The 25,451-nt window shown below is 37.1% G+C and overlaps 1 protein-coding gene and 1 long non-coding RNA gene across 2 annotated transcripts in view; one reads left to right on the forward strand and one right to left on the reverse strand.

Moving 5' to 3' along the window:
* Positions 1–25,451, forward strand: part of LOC133665394 (uncharacterized) — a 707,793-nt gene that overhangs the window by 346,219 nt on the left and 336,123 nt on the right. The window lies entirely within an intron of this gene.
* The window catches only part of LOC133664906 (acetylcholine receptor subunit alpha), a 40,308-nt gene that overhangs the window by 1,410 nt on the left and 13,447 nt on the right, over positions 1–25,451 (reverse strand). Inside the window, exons 5-7 of the mRNA XM_062069913.1 lie at positions 24,740–24,935; positions 10,318–10,555; positions 3,259–3,482 (exon numbers count right to left, since the gene is read on the reverse strand). Of these exons, the coding sequence (XP_061925897.1) occupies positions 3,259–3,482; positions 10,318–10,555; positions 24,740–24,935 (658 nt within the window). The remainder of the gene's footprint in view (positions 1–3,258; positions 3,483–10,317; positions 10,556–24,739; positions 24,936–25,451) is intronic.

Genomic DNA, 25,451 nt, shown 5'->3' on the forward strand with positions numbered 1-25,451 from the left:
TTGCGTTTCGCTTGATTGTAAAATATGTGGATGGAGAGGGGGTGTGACGTTCATATGTTGTCAATATTAAATGTTTTATCCTTCATAGTTAATATTGCAAATCCCACATTCTTTATTTTCATGTACATTCTGGGTGTCTCATTCAGTAAAAAAATTTACAATTCTATTCCGTTTTTTAAGGCGGTCTGTCATAACGTTTTTAGCTTTCAATCAGACATTATTGTGAGGTTTTGTATTAGTGTTCCTGAAAATAGGACCCAAGCACACATACTGTACAGCAGATTTTCACAGCTTACATATATATATATATATATATATATATATATATATATATATATATATATATATATATATATATATATATATATATATATATATATATATATATGTATATATAGATGGATAGATAGATAGATAGATAGATAGATAGATAGATAGATAGATAGATAGATAGATGTGTGTGTGTGTGTGTGTGTGTATATATATATAAATATGTATACATGTGTGTGTATATATATAGATAGATAGATAGATAGATAGATAGATAGATAGATAGATAGATAGATAGATAGATAGATAGATAGATAGATAGATAGATAGATAGATAGATAGATAGATAGATAGATAGATAGATAGATAGATAGATAGATAGATAGATAGATAGATAGATAGATAGATAGATAGATAGATAGATAGATAGATAGATTGATTGATGGATGGATGGATGGATGGATGGATGGTGTGTGTATATATATATAGATATAGATAGATATACCGGCCCCTAGACACATTTTTTTCTCTAAATTTGGACCCCCGAACCAAAAAAATTGCCCAGCCCTGCCTTAATTTGTTACTATTATATTCATGTTTTCCACATCACAGAATGTTCATGAGGAAGGTAGTCAAACTGTCACCACTAGATGGCAGTATAGCAAAAGGACAAAATGTTATGTTTCCTATATCTGCTGCAAGTCTGCATAGAAGGAACAGTAAATTATAGTACACTATAAATATACAACATTAAGATAGTGAGAAATACTTAAATAATGAATAAATCCAAATATGTACTGGACCAAAAATCCCTCCACACTGGTGTTACCATATATGAGTTATTGTTTAGACATATATACACAAATACACTTTATTCAATAATTGTGTTGCAAAAAAAAAAGGTCAGTCATAATAATACATTTTTTTGGTTGTAGAGAACATACAAACCCTTTATTTATTGCATCAAAATTATTGAAATTAAATTATTAAACTCTTAACATAATGCACAGAACAAACTATGACCTGCTACCCAAAATTTTTTAAATTCTTCTCAACAAAAAAGGACAAATAGAACTTTCGGCAAAAAGGTAACTTAAAACTTTCTTTTATTGCACGTACAACACTTAAGACCTTTAGTAGTTCATATGTGGAAATAAATTACGAAATAGATTAAGCAGAGAAGTAAAACAAAATACGAATATGATCCGGTTTTAAAAAATGTTCAAATTCAAAGTGTTTATAAGAAGAATCATTCTGATCAACCGAGAGTGACAAGCGGTAGACAATGGATGGATGGATTTTGAACCCTATTGAAAAACTATTCTTCTCATTAAGTGAATCACAGCTTATTTGGCTATTTATTCATGAGGACTTTATATATTGTTTACTTATTTATTTTGTTTGTGAAACGGGGTGAGAACAGGAAGTTTAAAGACACAAGTGTGTTAACAATTGCTATGAAGTGGAAAAGGGGTAAGATTAAATAAGCTTTGCTTCTTCCTACTCCTTTTCGGACATGTAATGAGAAACAGGATATATGTGATGTACCATATTGTAACTGTATGCATGTTGAAAATAAACTATAACCATAAACATAGTGCAGGCCTGGGCGATTATTTTGACTCGGGGGGCCAAATTTAGAGAAAAAAAATGTGTCTGGGGGCCAGTATATCTATTTTTAGGAACAATAATACAAAACCTCACAATAAGGTCTCATTGCTAAAAACGTTATGACAGACGGAATGGAATTTTTAATTTTTTTACTGAATGAGACACCCAGAATGTATATGAAAATAAAGAATGTGGGACTTACAATATTAACTATGAAGGATAAAACACTGAATATTGACAACATATCTCACCCCCTCTCCATCCACATATTTTACAATCAAGCGAAACACAACAAAAATGCAACAAACACAGCGAAATATGAACGTGAAGGGTAAAAAAATAAACCCAGCTACAATCTGATATATGTGATATATCACTAAGCTTTAGAACTTTGTTGTAAAAATCTCCTTCCACGTCTGTCCCTGACACCCACAATTCAGGCTCTGGAAACACTCTGTGGAAACGCTCTCCACCCACACTGCTTGGTGCCTGATTGTTAGAATAATTATGTGTAAGTTATCACACAACTCTTATGCTTAAAGGCCGTTGCTATAGTTATTATCAATTGTGCTGAAGTTGTACTTTTCTATCTATGCAAAGGGACAACTTGCAATCTTGGATTGCGAGTCGTCTCGTATCAGTGTTTGTGTCCAGACCCGGCCTGCTGACTGCCAAGGGTGAACATCGAGTACCGTGACGCAGACAAAGCAGAGACAGGGCGATATCACTAGTGTCAGCACATTTCCATTTTTAAATAATCATATATTGTGTCTAACTGGGGCTGCTGAAATTACCCCCCTTTCCTTCAGAAGCAGCCTCAGTGATGTAACCAGGGACCTCCCGAATAAATAGTGGAGCACGTGGGCTGTGCCTTAGAGCGTAGTTTGGAACTGTAACTAAGTGTACAGCCCAATACGTCTCTCCTCATGAGTAAAATTTAACTCTGTCTCTGCATGATTCCTTGCTTCTTGTCTGTTTAATAGATGTCATCAGTGTTTGAACCTGACACTGGTCTGAGCTGCTGTGACTTAGATGACCATAGTAACTCATTAGATGACCATAGTAACTAATTAGATGACCATAGTAACTAGTATATCATGCAGATTCCAAGCATTGAAAGACTTAGTATAGTTGAAGACTTAAAGTCATTAGAAAACATCACTGCACATCATAATGGCAGCTACACTTTACATCTTAAAGATCTAAAAAAAACATTTGAGAATGTCCGCCGGGCCACATTGAAAAGCTTAACGGGCCGCATGTGGCCCCCGGGCCTTAATTTGCCCAGGTTTGACCTAGTGGGCATCACGGTGGAACAGGGGTTAGTGTGTGTGCCTCACAATAAGAAGTTCGAGCCTCGTGTGTGTATCTGCTCACCTTGCGCACCCATTCGGGCATGGTGTGGGTGCTCGGAGAACGGTGGTGAGTGTTGATGACGATGACGGTGATGATGATGGAGGCGATGACGAAGACCATGGTGAAGAGCATGTACTTCCCAATGAGCGGCACCGCACTGGAGGTGGAGGGGATCAGCTCCACGATGACCAGCAGGAAGACGGTCAGGGAAAGCAGGACGGAGATGCTGAGGGTCATCTTCTCACCTGGGGGACACAACCAATTCACTTATGCATTAGCACAGGGTGTCAAAGTGGTTTTCACTGAGGGCCACATGGCCGTTATGTTTGGCCCCAGAAGGCCGTTTCTAAAGGTGAATACTATTATTATATGGATTTTATTAGTATTTTTTTTTTAAAAACTAAAATGTAAAAAAATATATGAAAATTTACAATAATTTCACCTCAAAATGTAGTGGAAAAACAGTATTGCTGTTTTTATGGTAAAAAAAAAAAAAGCAGTTCAGAATTTTACTGTAAAATTTACATTAGTTTTACTGTAAATAAAAAAAACTGAAATTTTAAAGTAACATTTTGGCACCTGAGCTGCCAGTTTGTTTATTTTGTTTTACCGCAAAACAAACAAGTGTAGATTTTTCGGTGTATTACTGTAAATGCTAAAATGGCACCACAGTTTATTACAGTAAAAAACAATTACTGTCTTTATCATTTTGAGAAAAAATGCTGTAAAAACCCACAGTAAACTTCACAATTTGACCATGAAATCCATTGCTACTTTTACATAGCACAATTTGATGGATAACTCGCTTTGCAATCATTATTACTAGTATTTATTTCTATTTAAAAAATGGTTTGAATGTTTGATCATATATTTTTGCATAATTAGACAATATTTAAGTTAACATAATATGAGATTATATGGAGTACATTTTTTTTTTCTTTCAAAATAGAAAGAAAAAATACATTTAGCAAGAAAAGTTACACTACTTTATTGATACATATTTCCAGGCTTCCAGGGCCAAATAAAATGATGTGAGCTTGACACCAGTGCGATAGCAGGTACAATTAAAAGCTGCCGGCGTTGGCATTTTTCAGACGGCAAAATATGGGAATGCTTTATCCCTTTATAATATTCCATTTACACATTCAATTCACATAAGACACGTTTTCAAATCCAAAATTACGGAATTTGAATTCATGTTTAAAGATGTTGATGGGTTGAAATTGCCAACTTATGAGAGATAAAATGCAAAGTGCGTTTTATCACTGGGCATATTATGGCAGCAGTGATGTATTATGCATTAAAGCATGCAGACATGACAGCACAGAGGGATGCTGGGTAATGAGGCAGACGTACACAGTGAGACCACAGCCAGATGTGTAGCAGTTAGTGACACCTCAGGAGCCAAGGACCAGGATTAGTCCAATATGGTGTCAGAAAATATCATGGACATAAATTCATGTTTCACAATTTTTCATTATTTTTGGCCTTAGGGAGGATTGTCAGTATTATGCATGTGTTTACAGTATATTAAAGTATAATATCTGTCAACCGTTGCATTTTTTGAATATGGGACTTTATACAGGCTGCTGGATGTGTTTATTCTTTTTTTTTTACCATAAAAAACAATTGTAGTTTGTTCCCTTTACAGTAATACACCACAAAAATATAAAACATAGATTTTGTGGTAAAAAACAACATCAAAAACAACTCAGGTACCAAAACCTTACATTTTTTTTCAATTGACAGTGATTGTGTGTGCGTGTGTGTGCGTGCTGGACAAATCTTCTACTCCTTTGTCTCATTTTGTCCACCAAACTTTTTATGCTGTGCGTGAATGCACAGAGGTGAGCTTTGTTGATGTTATTGACTTGTGTGGAGTGCTAAATCAGGCATATTTGGTCAGTGCATGACTGCAAGCTAATCAATGCTAACATGCTATTTAGGCTAGCTGTATGTACTTATTGCATCTTTATGCCTCATTTGTAGGTATATTTGAGATAATTTAATTTCCTTTATTTATGTCCTCTGTGTATTTAATTTATATTTGCATGTCTCATGACACATTATCTGTATGTAATATTGGCTGCATTTCTCATAGTTGTTTGTGTGCCATGTTGTTCCAGACCATAGCAAACATTGCCTAACTTGCAAAGATTGTAATAAATCTATTAGAGGAAGACAGTCTGCCGTTTCCTTTAACTTGGACACACACATCTATACCTTTAGCCATTAAAAGCCAGTAATTTCCAGGAGTTATCTCACCTTCTGAGTAGTCTCTGATTTACTAATGGTTTCTAATGTTGTAAAAATGTGTAGAATAAATATTACATTTCAACATTTCTGTCAACGAAGATTTGCTCCGGCCTGCGACACATAGTCATTTTGATAGTAGGCTATTATAGCTAATATAGACACTTACATCATGTGTTGTCTTCATTATAACACTTATATAAGACTTTTAAAGTCATTTTGATAGTAGGCTATTATAGCTAATATAGACACATTATGTGTTGCCTTCATTATAACACTTATATAAGACTTTTAAAGGCCTACTGAAATGAATTTTTATTTATTTAAACGGGGATAGCAGATCTATTCTATGTGTCATACTTGATCATTTCGCGATATTGCCATATTTTTGCTGAAAGGATTTAGTATAGAACAACGACGATAAAGATCGCAACTTTTGGTATCTGATAAAAAAAAAGGCTTGCCCCTACAGGAAGTAGCGTGACGTAGTCAGTTGAACATATACGCAAAGTTCCCTATTGTTTACAATGATGGCCGCATGAAGTGAGAGAGATTCGGACCGAGAAAGCGACAATTTCCCCATTAATTTGAGCGAGGATGAAAGATTTGTGGATGAGTAAAGTGCAAGTGAAGGACTAGTGGGGAGTTGAAGCTATTCAGATAGGGAAGATGCTGTGAGAGCCGGGGGTGACCTGATATTCAGCTGGGAATGACTACAACAGTAAATAAACACAAGACATATATATACTCTATTAGCCACAACACAACCAGGCTTATATTTAATATGCCACAAATTAATCCTGCATAAAAACACCTACGTGTTTGTTATGCTAGCTCCTAGCTCCTATGCTAGCTCCTAGCTCCATAGAACACGCCAATACAATTCAAACACCTGATCAACACACACAATCACTCAGCCCAAAAGACCGTTCACCTAACCCAAGGTTCATAAAGCTTATATATTTAAAAAAAAGTTACGTACGTGACGCGCACATACGGTCAAGCGATCAAATGTTTGGAAGCCAAAGCTGCATACTCACGGTAGCACGTCTGCGTCTTTGTCATCCAAATCAAAGTAATCCTGGTAAGAGTCTGTGTTGTCCCAGTTCTCTATAGGCGTCTGTGTATCGAAGTCAAAAGTCCTCCTGGTTAGAGTCTCTGTTATCCGAGTTCTTCCATCTTGACTGCATCTTTCGGGAATGTAAACAAAGAAGCGCCGGCTGTGTACGTGTTGCTGCTGACTTCCCTCGTAAAATAGACGCTTCGCACAGACAACTTTCTTCTTTGCTTGCTCAGCTTCTTTCTCCATAATGCAATGAACATAATTGCAACAGATTCACCAACACAGATGTCCAGAATACACCCAGAATGAGATGAAAACAGCTATTTCGTATTGGCTTCAATGTGGAAGCCATACCCGTGTTCCCCGGGCTACGTCACGCGCATACGTCATCCTCAGAGGCGTTTCGAACCGGAAGTTTAGCGGGAAATTTAAAATTGCACTTTATAAGTTAACCCGGCCGTATTGGCATGTGTTGCAATGTTAAGATTTCATCATTGATATATAAACTATCAGACTGCGTGGTCGGTAGTAGTGGCTTTCAGTAGGCCTTTAAAGTCATTTTGATAGTAGACTATTATAGCTAATATAGACACTTACGTCATGTGTTGCCTTCATTATAACACTTATATAATACTTTTAAAGTCATTTTGATAGTAGGCTATTATAGCTAAAATAGACACTTACGTCATGTGTTGCCTTCATTATAACACTTATATAATACTTTTAAAGTAATTTTGATAGTAGGCTAATATAACTAATATAGACACATCATGTGTTGTCTTCATAATAACACTTATATAAGACTTTTAAAGTCATTTTGATAGTAGGCTATTATAGCTAATATAGACACTTACGTCATGTGTTGCCTTCATTATAACACTTATATAAGACTTTTAAAGTCGGTTTGATAGTAGGCTATTATAGCTAATATGGACACTTACATCATGTGTTGTCTTCATTATAACACTTATATAAGACTTTTAAAGTCGGTTTGATAGTAGGCTATTATAGCTAATAGAGACACTTACATCATGTGTTGCCTTCATTATAACACTTATATAAGACTTTTAAAGTCATTTTGATAGTAGGCTATTATAGCTAATATAGACACTTACGTCATGTGTTGCCTTCATTAGAACACTTATATAATACTTTTAAAGTAATTTTGATAGTAGGCTAATATAACTAATATAGACACTTACATCATGTGTTGTCTTCATTATAACACTTATATAAGACTTTTAAAGTCATTTTGATAGTAGGCTATTATAGCTAATATAGACACTTACGTCATGTGTTGCCTTCATTATAACACTTATATAAGACTTTTAAAGTCATTTTGATAGTAGGCTATTATAGCTAATATAGACTCTTACGTCATGTGTTGCCTTCATTATATCACTTATATAAGACCTTTAAAGTCATTTTGATAGTAGGTTATTATAGCTAATATAGACACTTACGCCCTGTGTTGCCTTCATTATAACACTTATATAAGACTTTTAAAGTCATTTTGATAGTAGGCTATTATAGCAAATATAGACACTTACTTCATGTGTTGCCTTCATTATAACACTTATATAATACTTTTAAAGTCATTTTGATAGTAGGCCAATATAACTAATATAGACACTTACATCATGCGTTGTCTTCATTATAACACTTATATAAGACTTTTAAAGTCATTTTGATAGTAGGCTATTATAGCTAATAAAGACACTTACGTCATGTGTTGCCTTCATTATAACACTTATATAAGACTTTTAAAGTAATTTTGATAGTAGGCTAATATAACTAATATATACACTTACATCATGTGTTGTCTTCATTACAACACTTATAGAATACTTTTAAAGTCGGTTTGATAGTAGGCTATTATAGCTAACAGAGACACTTACATCATGTGTTGCCTTCATTATAACTCTTATATAATACTTTTAAAGTAATTTTGATAGTAGGCTAATATGACTAATATAGACACTTACATCATGTGTTGTCTTCATTATAACACTTATATAAGACTTTTAAAGTCATTTTGATAGTAGGCTAATATAACTAATATATACACTTACATCATGTGTTGTCTTCATTATAACGCTTATATAAGACTTTTAAAGTCATTTTGATAGTAGACTATTATAGCTAATAAAGACACTTACGTCATGTGTTGCCTTCATTATAACACTTATATAAGACTTTTAATGTAATTTTGATAGTAGGCTAATATAACTAATATATACACTTACATCATGTGTTGTCTTCATTATAACACTTATATAATACTTTTAAAGTCGGTTTGATAGTAGGCTATTATAGCTAATAGAGACACTTACATCATGTGTTGCCTTCATTATAACACTTATATAAGACTTTTAAAGTCATTTTGATAGTAGGCTATTATAGCTAATATAGACACTTACGTCATGTGTTGCCTTCATTAGAACACTTATATAATACTTTTAAAGTAATTTTGATAGTAGGCTAATATGACTAATATAGACACTTACATCATGCGTTGTCTTCATTATAACACTTATATAAGACTTTTAAAGTCATTTTGATAGTAGGCTATTATAGCTAATATAGACACTTACGTCATGTGTTGCCTTCATTGGAACACTTATATAATACTTTTAAAGTAATTTTGATAGTAGGCTAATATAACTCATATATACACTTACATCATGTGTTGTCTTCATTATAACGCTTATATAAAACTTTTAAAGTCGGTTTGATAGTAGGCTATTATAGCTAATAGAAACACTTACGTCATGTGTTGCCTTCATTATAACACTTATATAAGGCTTTTAAAGTCGTTTTGATAGTAGGCTATTATAGCTAATATAGACACTTACATCATGTGTTGTCTTCATTATAACACTTATATAAGACTTTTAAAGTCATTTTGATAGTAGGCTATTGTAGCGAATATAGATACTTACATCATCTGTTGTCTTCATTATAACACTTATATAAGACTTTTCATTTTTTGCGGCTTCAGACAGATTATTTTTTTGTATTTTTGTATTTTTTCAACGTTTTGGGTTGCCGACCCCTGGTCTAGAGTCTCCAATGAACTTGACATGTACGCTCTAGACCTGTAGGAGGAAGTTCCTGCATGACCAAACCATACTTGCCAACCCTCCCGTTTTCAGCGCCTCTCCCGACAACCTCCCGGCAGAGATTTTCTCCCGACAAACTCCCGGTATTCAGCCGGAGCTGGAGGCCACGCCCCCTCCAGCTCAATGCGGACCTGAGACTGAGTGGGGACAGCCTGTTCTCACGCAATATAAACAGCTTGCCTAACGAATTCAAACGAATGGAAACAATAATTTCAGTTCATCCAGGACAGTTCGAAGGGGAAGGTGTATGTTGCCTGTAAATATGTAGAACAGACTTCTCCATTGAACACGGTGGCCGAAATGATATACTCATTCATAAACGGAGAAGTTAAACAGGACAATACTGCCATCTAATGGTTAGCCACGGAACACTGAAATTCAAGTATTTCTTTTATGTAAATAAAATAAATATATATATAGGAAATACTCGAGTTGGTGAATTCTAGCTGTAAATAACCACGCCCCCAACCACGCCCCACGCCCCCCCCCCCCCCCCCCAACCCCGACCAAGCCCCCCCCCCCACCCCCTACCCCCCACCTCCCGATATTGGAGGTCTCAAGGTTGGCAAGTATGGACTAAACCCACACAAGCATGGGGGCGACATGCAAATGTAAGGCAAAGATGTAGAACATCCAGCTTACCAGAGTCTGTAGGCAGGTAGAAGACGAGTCCGGTCAGGAAGGAGAAGAGCATGCATGGTATGATGACATTGACGATGAAGTAGAGGGGAAGGCGCAGCATGAGGAAGTGGTAGGTGATGTCCAGGTATGGCGTGTCTGGGCAGCAGGCGTAGTACACCCAGTGCTTCCAGCTGCGGAAGTCTTTCATCACCCACTCGCCACTCTCCATGAAGTTGCTCAAATCAGGACGATCGCTGTCCTGGAGAAAGGTTGGGATTATATGTGTCAAAGCATTGGTGACATATTCTTGATTGTGATTAGCATGTTATACTAACTGACATACAAAAGTTATTGATCCCTTTGGATCACAGGTATCAAACTCCAGGCCCAGGGGCCACATCTGACCCACCACTTCGTTTTATAGGGCCCACGGAAACTTTGAAATAATGTGCGTCAATACAGCACTTTATCTTTTCTTGCTAAATGTATTAGTTCTTTCAATTTTGACAACAGAATTGCATGTCTTTTAAACTTCTTTTAAACCTGACTTACATAACATGCTGATGTACAGTATGTGGTTTATTGAGCTAAGATATTATGAGTATTTATTATATATATGTATGTGAAAAAGATATAAAATACTGAATATGTATATACAGTATTTGTATGTATATATATACACATACACACATACATACATACATACATACATACATACATACATACATATATATATATATATATATATACACATACATATATATACACATATACATATATATACACATATACATAACATACATATATATACATATATACACACACATATATATACACACACATACATACATACATACATACACACATATTTATATATAATATATACACACACATACATACATACATACATACACACATATTTATATATAATATATATACATGTATATATATATATATATATAATATATATAATATATATATATATATATATATATATATATATATATATATATATATATATATATATATATATATATATATATATATATATATATATATATATATAAATATGTGTGTATGTATGTATGTATGTGTGTGTATATACCTGTATATATATTATATATATATATATTTTGTTCTGCCTTGTTTGTTGAATTTATTAATAATATATGTAAAACCAGTGTTTAAGTTCGCCTTGGAATTCAACGGTGAGGTGCACTTCCTCCTTTAGACAGCAGGAGGCAGCATTGCCTAGTTTACAGTAATGTCCATGATAGCAGGGCACAACAAGGAGTTCCTTTCAAGTAGACTTTAAGCTAGTTCAGTGACGATCACAAACGTTTTCATCTGCTCGAATCTCCTGCCAAACAAAGTATCATCGGTATGTATTGTTGAGTAGTATGCTAATATTTGATTGAGTTGTATTATTTGTTGGTTGTGATGTAATTTGGGACGTTTTATGGCCAAAAATCAGTCAGGCTAACTTTCAGAATTCATACAGTGAAGTGAATGTTAGCATAGTAAGCTAGTTTGCTATAAAGCACTTATATTACATATTTTGTGGCATTTATTTGTCCATTTAAGTTCAATACACAGCATAATGCACGTTTTATCGTAATGGGATTGTGTGTGTGTAATAAGGCTGTGTGTGCATGTCTGTAATGTAAGCATCCTTTCTGCTTGTATGCTTTCAGTTTTACCCTTTTTAGGGTCAATAAACCTGTGGACAAGAAGACGTTTTTCAGAGTGTTTGATCAAGAAAAGGTGTTAGGGTAAAGCCAAGATATTTCTACATATCGAGGGCGGCACAGTAAAACAATGTATTTAACGCAGAAGATAAGACAGCATACACAAGAACAAACAATGGATTGCACAGAAAGCTCATTACGGACAAAATCTACCACTTCACGTGCTTCAACGAGGTCAAAAGCTTCCTCCACCGAGGCTGCAGCTACCAAAGCACGCGCAAAAGCAGAGGCAGCCAAAGTACGTCTGTCTTTTGCACAAAAAGAAATGACACTCAAAGTGGAAAAAGCACAACTGGACGTGGAAAAAGCACAACTAGAAGCTAAGATGGAAATGCTCTTACTGGAGCAGGACGCAGCAGCTGCACTCGCCAAAGCGGAGGTCTTGGAAGCCGCTGTGGAAGGAAGTGATCGAAGCAGCTCCTATCTTCACATCAAGCAGTTGTTTGAACATTCAGTTGACACATTAGAGCGCACAAAAGAATACATAGCCACTCAGGCCCAAGAGCCAAGTCAAATAAAAGTTGAATCACCACACCAACAGCCATCGTCATGGAATGAAACACAACATTATAAACCACCAGATGTGAACTCCATTCAACACTCACATCTCCAGACAGAGCACAATAAACACAGAGTTGGGTTTGTTTCTACCCTACAACAAATGACGACACCTTCACAGCCAGAAGTCACATCAGTCATCAGTCCATCTTCAAACAACATACGAGACAATCACCAAGATTACAAGTCAAGCTACAGTTCTCCTTTGGATCCAAAGTCCAGCCGTACACCTTGTCAGCCTGTCTACGATCAAGAGAATGTGGCAGACTTCGCAAGATATCTAGCTCACTGTGAGCTAGTCACAACGAGTCTGATAAAGTTCAGCGACCAGCCAGGCAGTTACAGGGCATGGAAACAGTCCTTTGTGAACACAGTCAGAGGCCTCAACATAACGTCCAGTGAAGAAATGGATTTGTTGGTCACGTGGCTAGGGAAGGAGTCAGCTGAGCACGCAAAACGCATCAGGGCTGTCCATGTCAACTCCCCTGACAAAGGCCTAAAAAGGATATGGGACAGACTGGAAACCTGTTACGGCGCACCCGAAATGGTGGAGGATTCACTCTTTAAACGGATCCACGGCTTCCCTAAAATCATCAACAGAGACTATTCAAAGCTCCATGAGTTGAGTGATTTTCTCATAGAATTGGAGGCAGCCAAGGAAGATGGAGACCTGCCTGGCCTTGCATATTTGGACACAGCGCGTGGGATAAACCCATTAGTTCAAAAGTTACCATTCAACCTTCAAGAAAAGTGGCTCAACGTTGGCACAAACTACAAATTACAACACAATGTAACATTTCCCCCCTTTTATGTTTTTGTTGACTTCATTGGAAAACAAGCTATAATTAGGAATGACCCAGGCTTCGAGTTTGCAGGTCAAATTGACACCTCAAAAGCAGACAGAGTCCAATGGAAGCAGATCCAAAATAGAGAAGTCTCAGTTCATAAGATCGATTTCCAGTCTACTGCCCCTCCTATTAATGACAAGCAACACTTTGAAGCTGATGATCCTGAGAAACAATGCCCTATTCATAAAAAACCTCACATGCTCCATAAATGTCGGGCCTTCCGTGCAATGCCGTTGGAACAACGCAAGGAATTCCTGAAAGAGAATGGCATATGTTTTAAGTGTTGCACATCCACTCAACATATAGCAAAAAACTGTAAATGTATTACTAAGTGCACTGAGTGTGAGAGCGCAAAGCACATTTCCGCACTTCATCCTGGACCTGCACCATGGATCCAGGTCCCAACCCCCCTGACACAACTTGGCGGGGAGCAAGACTCAGGACCTTCAACTGAGGTCAGTGCTCGATGTACAGATGTATGTGGTGGCGATCAAAGCTACAAATCCTGCTCAAAGATCTGCCTTGTTAAAATATATCCTAGCGGCCGTCCTGAGAAATCCCTGAAAGTTTATGCAATCATCGACGAGCAGAGTAACAAGTCCCTTGCTCGTTCAGAGTTCTTTGAGATCTTCAACATTCAAAGTCCTTCATCTCCATACACACTCCGAACCTGCTCTGGAGTGACGGAAACCACTGGGAGAAGAGCTTCAGGCTACAACATTGAATCCATGGATGGAAAAGTGTGCCTCTCTTTACCAAGCCTCCTGGAATGTGATGATCTACCTAACAACAGATCAGAAATCCCAACACCTAATGCTGCAGCCAACCATACTCACCTCAAATCAGTTGCTAACCTCATCCCAGAGCTGGATACTAACGCGTCCATCATGCTTCTCCTTGGGAGAGACATCATCTCTGTCCACAAAGTGCGCAAGCAGGTTGATGGCCACGCGATGGTCCCTATGCTCAAAAACTTGACCTGGGATGGGTGATCGTTGGAAATGTATGCTTGGGAGGTGTTCACAAGCCGACCACAGTGAATAACTTCAACACCATTACAATTGAACAAAGGCGTCCCACAGTCTTTACACCTTGTCCTAACGTATTTCAAGTCAAGGAGAGACATGGCCAGTTTCAAAGCCCTCAATACTCAAAGGTAACCTTCACAAAGAAATGTAAGCAAGATGACGTGGGCACTACAGTGTTTCGGCAGACCAAAGATGACAACAAAGTCGGTCCATCCATTGATGACATCGCCTTCCTGCAAATCATGGAGAGGGATTTGAAAAAGGACATAACCAACAGCTGGGTAGCTCCGCTGCCATTTAAGACTCCAAGGCCCAAGCTTCCTGACAACAAAGTTCAAGCCTTAAAGCGTTTTTCCTCTTTGAGACGCAACTTCGAAAGAAAACCAGTGATGAAAGAGCACTTTTTTAGCTTCATGGAAAAGATCTTTCAAAATGAACATGCTGAAATAGCCCCTCCACTCACATCTAATGAAGAAAGATGGTATTTACCAGCCTTTGGTGTTTACCATCCAAAGAAACCTGGAAACATCCGTGTGGTGTTTGACTTCAGCGCCCAATACAATGGTGTGTCACTAAACGACGTGCTGTTAACTGGACCCGACCTCAACAACACCCTTATAGGGGTACTCCTCAGGTTTCGCAAAGAAGCTGTAGCCATAACAGCAGACATTCAGCAGATGTACCACTGTTTCTTAGTCAGAGAAGAAGACCGCAATTATCTCAGGTTTTTATGGTTCAGAAACAACAACTCATCCAAAGACATCATGGAATACAGAATGAGGGTCCATGTCTTTGGAAATTGTCCCTCTCCCGCAGTGGCCATCTACTGTTTAAGACAGTCAGTGAAAAATGCAGAGCCCGTTGTAAAGCAGTTTGTCAACCGTGACTTTTATGTAGATGACGGGCTAACGTCACTTCCCTCCGTCGAAGCTGCAGTGAAGCTGCTCAGGAGGACGCAAGAGGTTCTGTCAGACTCAAACTTGAGGCTTCACAAAATCGCCTCAAATAAAGGAGAAGTTATGAACGCATTCCCATCTCAGGACCATGCCATCAACTTAAAGGACCTGGACTTCACTTCAGATATCTTGCCCATGCAACGTAGTCTGGGACTTAACTGGGATCTAATGTCAGACACATTTACCTTTCAAGAAGCTGATGAGCAAAAGCCTTTCACCCACAGAGGTGTCTTGTCAACTGTCAACAGCATCTATAATCCCCTAGGATTTCTTGCCCCTGTCACCATACAAGGCAAACTGATCCTGTGTGAGCTCATGGAGAACAACGGAGATTGGGATGCACCTCTTCCTCATGAAATGGAAGAGACATGGTCAACGTGGCGATGCTCATTGAAAGATCTCAGCAATCTCCAGATCCCAAGAGTTTACACACAGGCCTCTCCTACAGCGGTGTCAAAAAGAGAGATAGTCATCTTTTGTGACGCTTCCACAAAGGCAATTGCAGCAGTTGCATACTTAAAACTAACAGAGAAAAATGGAACCAACCACGTGGGCTTTCTCATGGGAAAAGCCAAGCTTACACCCTTGTCAGAACAAACTGTCCCTAGACTTGAGCTTTGTTCTGCAGTATCAGCGGTGGAGATTGCCGAGCTCATCACCTCAGAGATGGACATGGAGGTTGACATCACTTTCTACAGCGACAGCAAGGTCGTTCTTGGTGCCATCATCAATGCCAGACCTCTTGTACCAGTGTCCACCGACCCAGATGACCCGCAAATACTCTCACCAGCAACACTCCTCACACAAAAGGTCAGTCCTTCAACTGCTCCCGTAGGCGACTGGGTAAAAAATCTCCACAAGCAACAGTGGCGTCAAATCCAGCATTTGGCTCAAACCTTTTGGGACAAATGGAAGAAGCAATACCTATCCACACTTCAGCCACCGAGGAAGTGGCATTCACCCCACCCTAACCTCCTGCCTGGAAGTGTAGTGCTCCTCAAAGATGACCAACTGAAGAGAAACCATTGGCCTTTAGGACTAATTACGCAAGTCTTCCCAAGCAAAGATGGCAGAGTTCGCAAAGTGGAGATAAAAGTCTCCAGAAAGGATGGGACCAAAATGTTCCTGCGGCCGGTCACAGAAACAATCCTGCTTATGGCACCAGAGAAGCCACAGTATCCTTTGGGACAGTTTGGTAGTGGCGGTTTAATCCGCCAGGCGGGGAGTGTTCTGCCTTGTTTGTTGAATTTATTAATAATATATGTAAAACCAGTGTTTAAGTTCACCTTGGAATTCAACAGTGAGGTGCACTTCCTCCTTTAGACAGCAGGAGGCAGCATTGCCTAGTTTACAGTAATGTCCATGATAGCAGGGCACAACAAGGAGTTCCTTTCAAGTAGACTTTAAGCTAGTTCAGTGACGATCGCAAACGTTTTCATCTGCTCGAATCTCATGCCAAACAAAGTATCATCGGTATGTATTGTTGAGTAGTATGCTAATATTTGATTGAGTTGTATTATTTGTTGGTTGTGATGTAATTTGGGACGTTTTATGGCCAAAAGTCAGTCATGCTAATTTTCGGAATTCATACAGTGAAGTGAATGTTAGCATAGTAAGCTAGTTTGCTATAAAGCACTTATATTACATATTTTGTGGCATTTATTTGTCCATTTATGTTCAATACACAGCATAATGCACGTTTTATCGTAATGGGATTGTGTGTGTGTAATAAGGCTGTGTGTACTTGTCTGTAATGTAAGCATCCTTTCTGCTTGTATGCTTTCAGTTTTACCCTTTTTAGGGTCAATAAACCTGTGGACAAGAAGACGTTTTTCAGAGTGTTTGATCAAGAAAAGGTGTTAGGGTAAAGCCAAGATATTTCTACATATCGAGGGCGGCACATATATATATATATATATATATATATACATATACATGTACATATATACATATACATGTATATATATATACATATATACACATATATACACATATATATATATATTTTTTTATACACATATATATACACACACACACACACACACACACACACACACACACACACACACACACACACACACACATATATATATATATATATATATATATATATATATATATATATATATATATATATACATATATATATATATATATATATATATATATATATATATATATATATATATATATATATATATATATATATATATATATATATATATATATATATATATATGTTTACACACACACATGTATGTGTGTGTGTAAACATATACATCTGGATATATTGTATTTATATGTACGACAGGCTGAATATGTTGTATACAGACAATATGATTCTTAAAAATCCCAATGTTTTGTTTTATTTTGAATTAAATATACAAATAATAATAATAAAAGATTCCTCATCATTTGTCGTTTTTGTAGTTGTTGTTAATTTTGCTGGATGTTTTTATATATTTTTTTCTTACAGTACGTATAATTTTTTTGGACCCCAGAAAAATGAGGATCTTAATTAACTAAATACTTATGATTTCAAAGCAATGTATCCATCAATATTTAAAATGTAAAACAAAGTCCAGGGTGTACCACACAGCTCAGGCTCTGATAAAAACAAGCGGTATAAAAAACGAACGACGAAATGATTGGTCAGACGACAGGAGAAAATTAGGTCATGTTGTTGCATGGATATGAAAATATAATACAAACTTTTTTCACCAAGTACCACCTCAGAAAACACTTGGCTCTTCAAGTACCACCATATTGACCAACTTGAAAATACATAGGCTTAAGTATTCATTAAAAACAAGGAAAAGGTTTTATTTAACAAGTATATTCAAAATTTTTGGCCAATGTAACATTACACACAATTTGAACAGTAACACTGTGTTTGAATATTTATTTAAGTCATTATTTGCCGTACCACTAGATAGAGCCCACGTACCACTACACAGTTTGAGAATCTCTGATATAACATATATAATAATTTTCATCCATCCATCCATTTTCTACTGCTTGTCCCTCTCTGGGTCGCAGGGACGGCTGGAGCCTATCCCAGCTGCATCCAGGCAGAAGGCGGGGTACACCCTGGACAAGTAGGGCCAACACAGATACACAACATTCACACTCTACAAAAGTATAATAAAAATATAATGATGTATATGATTTGACTATATATATATATAATAAGTCAGGAGAAATATATGGTGTCAAACTATGTTTTGTATGTTACTCCACTAACTATAACAATCATAATTATATAAATGGAAACACTGAAAGGCCCCCAAGAGAGTACGCCAGAGTGTTGGAACCTGGCCCAACAATCCTTTGTGAATGTTTTGGAAGGCACAAACAAATGATGGCTGAGCACTATTAATAAATTCAATTTACACGCTGTCAACACTGTATTGTCTTTTAATTTGGGTTTCAACTTCACCTGCGGCACCTTTATAACCTAGATGCAACTCGTCATCGTACGACAAATTAAAATTGGATGCTTTGATTGTGTTTAGTCTGCTGAGCTAAAGTTCTATTGATACTTTCAATGCACCATGCAAACATTTGCAAGTCACTAAGACCACATTCACACTAAGCAGTACCGTTTGCACCAGCTCAATCTCATGCCGAGGTGCCCCTGAGCAAGACACTGACCCCTAACTGCTCCTGATGGGTCGTGGTTAGCACCTTGCATGGTAGCTTCCACCATCAGTATTCTGCAATCTTGTTATTCTTCAGGTAAAATGACAATAAAAGACGATTCTATTCTTTTCTAACCCTGATCAGGCTTGCAGTGTTTAGTCATACACAGCATATATATATATATATATATATATATATATATATATATATATATATATATATATATATATATATATATATATATATATATATATATATATATATATATATATATATATATATATATATATATATATATATATATATATATATATATATATGATACATTAACAATATTTTATATATCATGTATCTATATATATATATATATATATATATATATATATATATATATATATATATATATATATATATATATATATATATATATATATATATATATATATACATACAATAACAATATCTTTTTTATATAAGCTGTAAAAAAACATTTCAATTTTACTTTAAAAACTGCTTAAAAAAGCAAAATATTGTTAATGTATCATATATATATATATATATATATATATATATATATATATATATATATATATATATATGATACATTAACAATATTTTTTTTACATAAGCTGCAAAAAAACATTTCAATATTACTTTAAAAACTGGCAGCTCAGTCACCAGAATTTTACAGTAAAAGCAGTGTTGTTTTTTTTACAGCATATAAAAAAAATGGTATGAACGGAATGGAATGGAGAAACAATACCACTGTTTTTAGTGATAAAATTCAAGCAACAGAGCTGCCAGTTTTGGGTTTTTTTTAACCATAAAATCTTGTTGTTTTAATGTTTTTTTGTTCGTTTTTTTAATGATTTAGTGTCTTACTGTATATGTAAAAAAACAGTACCAAAGTTGATTTTACGGTAAAAAAAAACTCAGTTGGCGGTATTTAACCATAAAATCTATTGTCGATTTTACAGTCTACAATTTGACTGATAATTTGTTTTGAAATCATAAGTCAAGCAGATATTTAAGTACAGTATTTATCTTTATTTTAACAAAAAATATTTTTGGAATACATGATAATATAATATTTTGAGAATATTGAATTTTAAAAGTTATGCAATTGCATGCAGTACATGATTTTTAATGTCAAAAGGGAAAGAACACATATATTTAGTAAGAAAAGATTAAGCATTTTATTAACAAATTATTTCCAGGCTTTCTCGGGTCACATGAAATAATGTGGCGGGCCAGATTTGGCCCCTGGGCCTTGAGTTTGCCACCTGTGCATTAGTGTCACAGGTTAGCTGGAGTCTAAACTAACATGCATGTTTTTGGAATTTGAGTAAACCAACACATGGGAAGAACACGCAAACTCCACTAAGTGACGACCAGGCAGAGACTCAAACCCTCAATCTCTTGAATGCTAACTACTCAGCACATAAACCATTTTATGAACAACGCTGTAAACAATAACGGCTCCAATTAACACATTTAGTCAATTAACCAACAATTCTCCTATAGTTGACAGGTGTGTGATCTACATAAGTAAATCATTGCCTTGACATGCAATAACTGATGTGGCTGTAGGCAACCTCCTGATGTAGTTTTTGAATCAACGCCACAAGACGGCAGTATCTGCATTTAAAGTGTCATGCATGGTCAACATCCAGTATGCAACTAAATTAGGGCCAAAAGTTTTGTACTTAAAAAAAACCAACAACTTTGAAACTGAAAAATCCGATTTTGATGTACAATTTTGAGTGTGTTAAAATCAGCGCACACATTTATTTTTTCAGGTTGGAAGGGGACGCCCCCTGTCCTTTGTGCTAAGCTGTTTGTTGTGATGCCATGCCCCTCTCAGTTGATTTAAAGGCCTACTGAAACCCACTACTACCGACCACGCAGTCTGATAGTTTATATATCAATGATGAAATCTTAACATTGCAACACATGCCAATACGGCCGGGTTAACTTATAAAGTGCAATTTTAAATTTCCCGCTAAACTTCCGGTTGAAAACGTCTATGTATGATGACGTATGCGCGTGATGTCAATTGTTGAAACGGAAGTATTCAGACACATTGTATCCAATACAAAAAGCTCGGTTTTCATCTCAAAATTCCACAGTATTCTGGACATCTGTGTTGGTGAATCTTTTGCAATTTGTTTAATGAAAAATTAAGACTGCAAAGAAGAAAGCTGTAGGTGGGATCGGTGTATTAGCGGCTGGCTGCAGCAACACAACCAGGAGGACTTTGACTTGGATAGCAGACGCGCTATCCGACGCTAGCCGCCGACCGCACGGATGATCGGGTGAAGTCCTTCGTCGCGCCGTTGATCGCTGGAACGCAGGTGAGCACGGGTGTTGATGAGCAGATGAGGGCTGGCTGGCGTAGGTGGATAGCTAATGTTTTTAGCATAGCTCTGTGAGGTCCCGTTGCTGGAAAGCATTAACCGTGTAGTTACATGTCCATGGTTTAATAGTATTGTTGATTTTCTGTCTATCCTTCCAGTCAGGGGCTTATTTCTTTTGTTTCTATCTGCATTTAAGCCCGATGCTATCACGTTAGCTCCGTAGCTAAAGTGCTTCGCCGATGTATTGTCATGGAGATAAAAGTCACTGTGAATGTCCATTTCGCGTTCTTGACTCTCATTTTCAAGAGGATATAGTATCCGAGGTGGTTTAAAATACAAATCCGTGATCCACAATAGAAAAAGGAGAGAGTGTGGAAACTAATGAGCCAGCTTGTACCTAAGTTACGGTCAGAGCGAAAAAAGATATGTCCTGCACTGCACTCTAGTCCTTCACTCTCACGTTCCTCATCCACAAATTTTTCATCCTCGCTCAAATTAATGGGGTAATCGTCGCTTTCTCGGTCCGAATCGCTCTCGCTGCTTTGTAAACAATGGGGAAATGTGAGGAGCCTTTCAACCTGCGACGTCACGCTACTTCCGGTACAGGCAAGGCTTTTTTTATCAGCGACCAAAAGTTGCAAACTTTATCGTCGATGTTCTCTACTAAATCCTTTCAGCAAAAATATGGCAATATCGCGAAATGACCAAGTATGACACATAGAATGGATCTGCTATCCCCGTTTAAATAAAGAAAAAATCATTTCAGTAGGCCTTTAATGTACCTCCACGCTAAATTCAGGCCAGCAATCTGAATCTAAAAAAAAACAAGATTTTAATCTGAAAAAGAAAGATCTGGATCTGAAAACAAATATATATTTTAATCTGAGAAAAAAAACAGAATCTTAAATATCAAAAAACATTACGTTAAAACTGAAATAAGTACTTTTTCAAAAGAATTACCAGAATACATCCGATTTTGATTTAACCGTAAACAAATGTGTGCACTCATTTTTTATTTAAATTTAAAGTTTCTTTATTCAAGTACAAAACTTGTGTCTCTAATCTAGCTGCGTAATCCTGCAGATTTATGTCTGCATGCCTTTTAAAAATATCAGGTGCTGGCGTAAAACTCATGCACGCTAGTTGCACTGTTGTTTACAATGAACTCATCAGCCGTAGTAATACTTGTTACTAAATGACCATGTAGTCAAATAAAACAATTTTTACACTTTTTCATGCACTCCAAATCAATATTGAAGTTTAGAAATTAAAGGCCTACTGAAATGAAAATTTCTTATTTAAACGGGGATAGCAGATCCATTCTATGTGTCATACTTGATCATTTCGCGATATTGCCATATTTTTGCTGAAAGGATTTAGTAGAGAACATCGACAATAAAGTTCGCAACTTTTGGTCGCTGATAAAAAAGCCTTGCCTGTACCGGAAGTAGCGTGACGTCACAGGTTGAAGAGCTCCTCACATCTTCTTATCCTCTTTTGCCCCCTAAATTCCCCCCTCAGCCTTCCTTTTTTTCCTCTTTCTATCCCTTCCTGCACCAAATAATAATATAAATCCATTTTATAAAGCCAAATACAAATAAGGTAACAAGAGAAGTACCCCACACTTCTTTTTTGTAAAGTCAATATGTACAGCAGATATAGATCATCTACATCAACTGTATGATTTGCCTGAGTAGCTGGACAGGACAAAATAAAAATAAAAAATAATAAAAAATGATATTGTCACTAAAGAGTTAAGCTCTGTTGTTTTCTTACATACCACAAGTTGATCCTGTGAGGATAACAAATGCTCTCTAAAAGCTTTCTGTCCAACTCCTAGCTATCTTTCTTTCTCCTGCCTCCAGCAAGGTAGCGGACGTCAGATTGTTACGTAAAAGATCATTACGAGCTACTTAATGGCATCACATGGAACGTTTGCCTTCGGGTTAAAATGCTGCGTCTATTTTAGGTATGGCATTGGTTTTAACCGTATCGCGACATAGATTATAGGCCAGACCTGGGCATTCTGCGGCCCGCGGGCCGCATCCGGCCCTTTGTGCGTCCCTGTCCGGCCCGCGTGAGGCCAATTATAAATTACAAAATAAATTTTAAAAAGTATCTATGTCGAGTGTGCAATACAACGGTGCTGCTTTTGTTTTGAAAATCGTTATTTGTATTACTTCCGTGTGGACGTATGCGTGTGCGTGATTGTGAGTGAATGTGAACAACTGCAATTACAAAATATAGTTGAAAAAACATCTATGTCCTGCGCGCAATACAACTGTGCTGCTTTTATTTTGAAAAGTATTATTTATGGGCGTGTGTCCGTGTGTAACCTGCGAGTGAAGGTGCACATGCAGCGACAAGTGATGCACGGTTTACACCCGAGACGCCAAAAAGAGAAAAGTTGATGAGGAATGCCGTGTTTTCAACAAGACATGAACTGCAAAGCAACGTCCCCTCACCTAAGGTGCGTGCCTGCGCAATTGCGCACTGCTCAAGCGTCCGCTGCGCGCAGCAAGTATATGCCGCGCACCAAATCAAATCCCATCTGAATTCTAAACTAAATAAACATATTTATTCTATGTAATTTTGCAATGCAACTTTGAGTGACAGTGACAACAAGCGGCCCTAACGGTGTTCGTCAACACCGTTCAATTGAACACCGTTCAATTATTGTAACGTCTATCGAGATGCTTCGAGGCCAGGAATTATATCGATCACTTTATTGAACAAAACTGTTATTCGGACATAACCACACCAAAAACATGAGTAAAACAATTCTATCTCGAAAAACTAGTCATTTTCTGCCGTACAAACCAGGCCAAAACCAACTTGTCATCTGTCACCAACACGCATACCACTAAACCACTGGTGCGTTTAAGGCCACACAAAAAGTCGGACAACTCAAACACCACACAAAGTTACACTATGACTCCTCAGTCATACGTGTGCTTATTTTACTGTCATTTATTATTAATGTTAATTTATATATATTAGTCATGGAATGCTGTTACACACACTATGTTGAAGTATTACTATTATTATTATTATTATTATTATTATTATTTATCTTACGGTATATATCAAAAATAATATTGAGCAAAATTTAATTGAAATATTGTCGATGTGGCCCTCCAGCAGTGCTCGGGTAGCTCATGCGGCCCCCGGTAAAAATTAATTGCCCACCCCTGTTATAGGCTGTATCGCCCATCCCTGGCAGAGGTCGCCGCTTGGCAGCCTTTTTAGACAATTCAAAAAAGTACTTATCGGGGCTTCAAATGAGAAAATGTGGAATGCAATTACAGGATTGACGACGACCAGGTTCCCGTCGTAGGTCCAGGTGCCCAGTTTCATGCTGCAGTTCTGCAGGTCGAAGGGGAAGTGCAGCACGATGATCTCGCAGTAGCTCTTGAAGATGGCAGGAGGGTTCCACGTGATGAGTCCCGTGTGCTCCAGCAGCACTTTGGTCTCGTGCACGATGGCAAAGTCCCCATCGGCGCTGTGGGCACCAGAAGCACACACAGCAGGCGTCAACAGACCTATAGATGTTACTCAGTGGGTTAGAAGTAATAGACTGCTTTTAAGCGGTTTAAAAACAAAAAGTATCGTCTTCACGACAAAGTCTGGCAAAAAAATACTATAATTTACAGATTTCAGGACAAGAGGATAAAGTAAGGCTTTTGGGCGTTACCCTTAGTAATACACTTCCGTGGTCCGAATATATCAATCAAATTAAGTTAAAAAGTTAAAGTACCAATGATTGTCACACACACTAGGTGTGGCGAAATTCTTCTCTGCATTTGACCCATCACCCTTGATCACCACCTGGGAGGTGAGGGGAGCAGTGAGCAGCAGCGGTGGCCACGCCCATGAATGATTTTTGGCAATTCAACCCCGGATGGCAAACCTTGATGCTGAGTGCCAAGCAGGGAGGTAATGGCTCCCATTTTTAAAGTCTTTGGTATGACTCGGCCGGGGTTTGAACTCACAACTAGAGATGTCCGATAATGGCTTT

The sequence above is a fragment of the Entelurus aequoreus genome, linkage group LG14 (genome assembly GCF_033978785.1).
Source record: "Entelurus aequoreus isolate RoL-2023_Sb linkage group LG14, RoL_Eaeq_v1.1, whole genome shotgun sequence".
NCBI lineage: Eukaryota > Metazoa > Chordata > Actinopteri > Syngnathiformes > Syngnathidae > Entelurus > Entelurus aequoreus.